General features: G+C 37.8%; 1 protein-coding gene across 1 annotated transcript; it reads right to left on the bottom strand.

Moving 5' to 3' along the window:
- Nucleotides 1-107: 107 nt before the first annotated feature.
- plbd1b (phospholipase B domain containing 1b) lies at nucleotides 108-6,485 on the bottom strand. Its single transcript, XM_079845712.1, has 11 exons — nucleotides 6,132-6,485; nucleotides 5,674-5,896; nucleotides 5,210-5,293; nucleotides 4,778-4,919; nucleotides 4,441-4,581; nucleotides 4,065-4,203; nucleotides 3,769-3,969; nucleotides 1,117-1,257; nucleotides 818-1,003; nucleotides 602-708; nucleotides 108-517 (listed from the first exon to the last, which is right to left on the bottom strand). The coding sequence occupies exons 1-11, from the start codon at nucleotides 6,193-6,195 to the stop codon at nucleotides 203-205; spliced, it is 1,743 nt and encodes a 580-aa protein (XP_079701838.1). The 5' UTR covers nucleotides 6,196-6,485; the 3' UTR covers nucleotides 108-202.
- Nucleotides 6,486-6,759: the final 274 nt, after the last annotated feature.

Raw genomic sequence — 6,759 nt, 5'->3', positions numbered from 1 at the left:
GATTGGTTGGTGGACATTCTATTTTGTGAAATTTGTTAACATCACTTATGACAATGAACTTTGTCATTAACACAGATATCAAATTGGACAAGTTGGGGCAAATATTTGTTATTATAGTCTTTTAATGCATGCATGCATTGTTTATTAATTATTACATATTCATTATTAATTAGTATTATGCGTTCAAATCTCACAAAAAGTATTATGGGTCAAAAATGTACCCAATGACTTTGTAAAGCTGCCTGTAAATATCTATCAAGTCATTTTCAAATCTTGCATCTGTATCCTCGAGACTGCTGTTCATGCACTGTAGCAGACTACTATCAGTCTTGTCTTGGTCTCTGGAACCAAAAAGAAGGGGCTGAATGCTGATGAATGAGAAGTTGTAGGTCTCAGGGAGCCCCTGGTGAGCTGTCCGATTAAAACGGCTCCAAGAGAAAGGTGGAAGACCATTCTGAGTAGTGGGTCCGTTCACAGCTTCGGCCGTAAACATCTGGGCCATGTGATAATCTGTAACCTGGATGCAGCATCCATTAGAATCTCACTATTTATTCTGGCATTTATGTAATAACATATAGACCAACATGACCTATTTCTGTACCTTGGTATCATAACATCCCCCTGGATGAGGTCGGCGGAGCCTCAGGTCATTACGGCAGCAGATGGATTTACAAGGGTGCTTCTTTGAATATGGGTCTTTTCTGTAATCTAATATGACAAAGTGCTACTGTTCATCAAAGAAATGAGATTAAGAAGAGGGCAGGTTAGATGGAAGAAACATTTTTGAATAATTTCCAATGAGAAATCCTGAACTCACCATTGTGCCTCATAATGTATTTCATGGTGTCCAGATTAGTGACTTTTCCCTGATCCCTCCGGAAAATCTTAGCACGTGGACAGAGGTCATATGAGAAGTCTTCACCATGCTTTTTCCACATCGTACCATAACCACTCATTCGGTAAATGTCTGAGTGGAAAGGTATGTTGTAGGATGCCCAATAACCTATTGAGACGATTTGTAAAGCATATGATCAGTGTTTCCAACCTTGCATCCTCTCAAATAAATTTTCATTGGACTGATCATACTGCTTTCCTTATTATGAAAATACTCCTCACCATGACGCAGCGCTTGTGACTGATCGGAGTACACCACCAAACCAGGAATCTGCTCCACGACAGTCAGACTCCATTCTTCAATTTGCTGTCCAAGTGAAACTCTTTTCAGGTCCACCACCATATACTGGTTATTGTAGGTCCCTGATTAAATAATCCAAAAATCACTGAAAATAAGACCAAAAGTATGTGGACCTCTCATTAATAGGTTTGGCTGTTCTAGTATATTTCCAGTTTATCTATTTTTGTAAGGTCAAATCTTAAAGGAACACGCCAACTTTTTGGGACTTTATCTTATTCACCTTATCCCCCAGCGTTAGATAAATCCATACATACCATAACTCTGTCTGATGCACCCACCGCTAGCCTAGCTTAGCATAAATATCATTGCGCAGCTGCACCCATGGTTACCCATTGATTACTACGCAGTAATGAGAGTATAGTTCCTAGCCATATCGCAACTTTTCATTTTCTGTCGGTCTTGATGTAACTATACACATCACAACATGTAAATAGGAACATGTTGAGCAGTAGGCTAGCTGGAGCCGTTTGCCTCCTTTGTGCTAAGCTAGGCTAGCGGTGGGTGCGTCAGACAGAGTTATGGCACACACGGAGATGAGAAGGGTATGTGTGGACTTATCTAACTCTGGGGAATACGGTGAATAAGCTTAAGTCCAAAAAAGTCGGTGTGTTCCATTAAAGGGACATTTCACTCCAAAAAATGAAATGCCTTTCATCATTTACATACCGTCATGTCATTAAAAATGTGTTCCTAGGCCGTGTCCACCAAAGCATTTTTAGCCAGCTGAAAACGTCTAAAAGTCGCTTTGATCTGATTTCACAGATAGTTTGTTTCTGTAAATAAAATGTCAACACAATGTGAAGTACAGTTGTGGTCAGAAATATTGGTAAATATGATCAAAGATGGCTGTAAAAATAAATCTGAATGGTTTATCCGTTTGATCTTTCATTTAAAAAAAACTTTCATTGACGTAAAAGAATTGAAAATGGGGGGAAAGTCAAATTATGAAATTAATATTTTTCTCCAAAACACGTTGGTCACAATTATTGGCACCCCTAGAATTTTTTATGAGTAAAATATCTCTTAAGTATATTCCCATTCATATTTATATAATAATTAAAAAGTTCCAATCAACTAAAGATGTTACAAATCTGACTGGAAGAGGTATATTGTCCTAATGCACAGTAAGGAGGAGAGTTTGAATGGCCAAAGACTCTCTAAGGATCACACAATTGCAGAGATTAGTTGAGTCTTTGGGTCACAAAAAAAAAATTGTTGTTTGGGATAGTTTCAAGAAAAACTCTAGCATATTCAGTTTTCAGACAGAATTGGACTGGTTTTATGGTCAGATGAAACTAAAAAAAGAGTTTTTTGGCAGCAAACCCACCAGATGTATAACATTTTCAAATGGGATAAAAAGTACCCCATGTCCACGGTTAAAAAAATACAGCTGGATCTTTAATGTTGTGGGCCTATTTTTTTGCTGGAGGTCCTGGACATCTTGTTCAGATACATGGTATCATGGATTCTAGCAAATACCTGCTAGAAATCTTATAATGGGTCGTGGTTGGATCTTCCATCAGGACAACATTCCAAAACAAACATCAAAATAAACACACAAATGTGTCACTGGGCACAAAATGAAGCTTCTGCCATGATTATCCCAGTCCCCTGACCTGAACCCTATAGCAAATGAGTGGGGGGAACTGAAGAGAAGAAGCACCAACATGGAGCTGTGAATCTGAAGGATCTGGAGAGATTCTGTATGGAGGAATGGTCTCTGATCTCTTGTCAGGTGTTCTCCAAACTCATCAGGCATTATAGAAGAAGACTCAGGGCTGTTATCTTGGGAAAAGAATGTTAATGTTTAGTATTTAAGGGGGTCATGAGTTGAGAAATCAACTTCCCCTCGAGCCAGTAATGACCCCTTTAATAAAAGGGTGCCAATAATTATGGCCAATGTGTTTCAGAGAAAAAACATGTGATTTTCTCCTCACTTTCAATTATTTTACTTAATTGAAAGGTTAGATTTTTGCAAATTTTTCGAATGAAAGATCAAATGGATAAATAATGCAGATTTAACACCATATACAGTATGTATACATACAACCATATTTGATGATATTTACCAGAGGTGCCAATAATTCTGACCACAACTGTACTCGCTCTGGTCCTTGTTTTGGACAATTTTGTTCCATCTATGTTGTCATCTGTTGTCGTTATACATACAAGCAGGGTGGGTGTGGTATTTGTCCCGCCCTTCCTCCATCTGTGATTGGACGGCTGGGTAAATAGTGACATTGATGAGCTCTGCATTTTACCCAAAGTTGAACATTTTCAACTCTCGGCGACCAAATTTTTTTCCCCTTCAAATTATTACTTCAGATATCTACCGGATAAGAAAGAAATGCACATTACTACTTTCTTATGACATGAGGGTGGGTAAATGAATGAATTTTCATTTTGGGGCGAACTACCCCATTAATGCTACACCCATACAATCAGATTGAAGAGAATTGTGTTCACAACTTTACTGCAATGTTGAAAGACAACACCACCACAGAGCACAGCAAATATGGACCACAATATTTGCATATAATAATCCATCATTGTCTTGTGCATCTCTGTCTCACCCGAGTTGTGCTTGGAAAATATTTGGGCCCATTGCTTCCCTGTGCAGGCCAGCACATTTGCTACACGCACCCTCTGCCAGGCAAGCAAAGCCTCTGTGGTCACCAGGGAGAACAGAGATGAGTTGAACACGTTGTTTGTTGTCTGAGTTACAAACAACCCCGTTCCCAGCAAATAAAAGTCATCCAGAGATGACAAGGTCCCTGGAAAGGATACAAAAAATATGACTATATTACTGAATTAAATTATGAATTACTAAAATCTGAATGATAAAAGGCAAACATTTGCCTTTAAATACCAGGATAGCTGCTAAAGGACAGTCTGCTTGTGCCATTATTTTTCAGTCTAAAGTCCCAGTGCTTGTAGATTCTCATGCTGGCTGCATAGGTGTACCAGCTGGAGTGACCAAGCAACAGATTCTCAAAGCCAGGTAACAACTGTAGATAGAATAGGAACAGAACAATTAAAGCTGGAAAACAGAAGGTGTACATTGACAAATGTTGTAGGGCTAGAGTGAAGCAAAGCCATAACCATCATAGGCAGCCCCAAATATTCAGATATGTGGTCTGACATGGGGATTTCAATGGCCGATTCCTACACTCTTACATTTGGTTCCACCCAATCCAGAATATGTGGTTACTGTCATGAGGTGAAGGCATCATTTTACCTCTAACCTTGATGAGAGCAGAGCAGTGACTCATGCCTGGAATTCTGAAGGAGTCTGAAGAAGAGTTGGAACGCCTTTTGAGTGCAGGGATTAAGTCTAACAAATCCCCGATCCCATTGAGGAATTGAACCGCAAACAGGGGCAGAGTCTGGGAGTTGAAATGCAAGCATGCATTTTCACTCATTAACACAAAATGAAAAACATATAAAGCATGATTGTCAATGAATGAATACAAAGGAAAAAGTTCACTGGAGAAACTCAAATGTCCATGAGTGTTGTCAAACTTGAAGAATGAGATGTACAGTACAAATAAACAGATGAATGCAGAATTTATGTTTTCTGACCTCTTCCTGTCTACTTTTGGCCCAATATGCTGCTCCGGCATGCAATCCATCCATCTGAGCCACTAGAAGACCCACATGATGCCACAAGGGATTACTTTTCCCATTTAATCTCACTTGTGTTCTTGTCCATGAGTCCTGCTCACTATTTTAAAGAATTCAAGTTTAATAAATAATTCAGTAGAATATGTGTTTATGCAATTAATGATTGTATAAAATAATCTTAGAAAACACAAGCAAGTCTCCAAAACCACAAACAACTCAAAGTCTCCAAAACCTTTTTGGTAAGTCGCAACATATGTTATGAATACTACAGCGATACACACAAATTGTATGTTTAATATGTGTAATATATAGTCTGTGATTTGTATACACACTGCAAGCAGGTGTATTTCATCATGTCTGAATCAGTTTAGAAAATAAACGTCAACTTACCTCATAAAGCATTTCAGAGGTTTCATAACATTATGATCCTTTATCATCTGAGGATACATATTAAAGTAATGGTTTATCATCTGTCTGTGAATGAAAAAGTAATTGATTATAGTAACTGTAGTGTATTATTGGATATTTCATTTTAAGTAATATATTTTAAGTTATTAAGTATATTTCAGTTTACCATAATTGCTTGTCAGTTGGCTACTTTGGACAGTATATGCTTTAGCTGACATATCTATATTCTATAAGACAATAGAAGTAATTAGGAAATTATATATGTACTTAAACCCCACCTGAGAGGGTAAAAAGCACTATTGAGTCCAACTAATTGCTTTTAAAGTAGGCTATTATTCCCGTAAAATAAGTAGGCCTTCTTTTTTTATATATATATATGCCAATGTGAAGGCTACTTCTTTTTACACACGGCATAGTATAATTTGCGTTAAGGGGAGAAAACTTACGAGGCTGTAAGGTATCCTTCAAGGTATCCGGCCAAAAAGTATGTAATTTCATCGTTCTCCTGGGATTCTCCATAACCAGCCTGCACTTCCAGCACTCCCCATCCAGAAACGGATAGACTATCATTGAAATAACCAAATGCATCTCCGTCCTCTTCCATTACACCTTCTTTCAGCACCACAGACCTCTGAAGAGCATCCCAATATACGGTGGCTCTCTGAACATCTGATAAACAGAGAGATCACACACACACCAATAAGCGTTGACTGATGTCTGTTTTGCTTTTTTGTATTGTCGCTTAACCAAATGCCAAATAGGATTAACGAGCACGGGTTTATCTCCGATCCGCCTTATTTAACTTGTTTTTTTCCGTGCTAGTCTTCTGTTGTTATACAAACATGCAAACAATGCATGACCAAAACATGATATTAAAAGAGTAAAATTCATTTAAGACACTTACGCTGAGCCTTTATGAAGGTCGCCGTTAGGACGCACAAAATAAATCCCCGTGTAAATCGATTCATGTTTCACGTCAGAAGTTTACTTTCTGGATCTGACTACTACATTTGCTACTATCTAACGCAAACCTTAGTCCAATTTAACATCCCTACTAGTTTTCAGCATTATGACAGGTAATGATCGAAGAGCTAGCGGATTTCCATCCTATTAAAGCCGGAATACTGTTTCGCTTGGTTTTCTTATGTTTATAAGTCTGTTAAACACCTGTTAGATCGCTAAAAACGTAATAAAATAACTCCACCCCAGATGGGACTCGAACCCACAATCCCTGGCTTAGGAGGCCAGTGCCTTATCCATTAGGCCACTGGGGCTTGCGTCATCTAGTGGCAATTAGTGGACTAGAAAGATGTGGTAGAAATTTATGTTACGTATTAAATGTTAAATATTTATAAATATTTGTTATATATATATATATATATATATACACAAATTAACAGATAAGTATTACTTGCTATTCAGATAACACCTATAGCCTAGGTATTAATCGGTGTTTGTGTTAAATTCACTAATTGAAAACATTTGTTAAAAAAAACATAATAATTTTTATTATATAAATAATGGTGTATTCA

The sequence above is a fragment of the Gobio gobio genome (genome assembly GCF_949357685.1).
Source record: "Gobio gobio genome assembly, chromosome: 20".
In the NCBI taxonomy this organism is placed as follows: Eukaryota; Metazoa; Chordata; class Actinopteri; order Cypriniformes; family Gobionidae; genus Gobio; species Gobio gobio.
The sequence above is the reverse complement of the archived record's forward strand: the minus strand, read 5'-3'. Positions and strand labels throughout refer to the sequence as shown.

Excerpts from the sequence above, each read along its gene's own strand:
- plbd1b (XM_079845712.1), bottom strand. The coding sequence starts at position 6,195 with ATGAATCGATTTACACGGGGATTTATTTTGTGCGTCCTAACGGCGACC. Across the intron at positions 5,897-6,131 it reads GACCTTCATAAAGGCTCAGC|ATGTTCAGAGAGCCACCGTA; the intron begins GTAAGTGTCTTA and ends TCTGTTTATCAG. Across the intron at positions 4,204-4,440 it reads ACTGCTCTGCTCTCATCAAG|TTGTTACCTGGCTTTGAGAA; the intron begins GTTAGAGGTAAA and ends TTCTATCTACAG.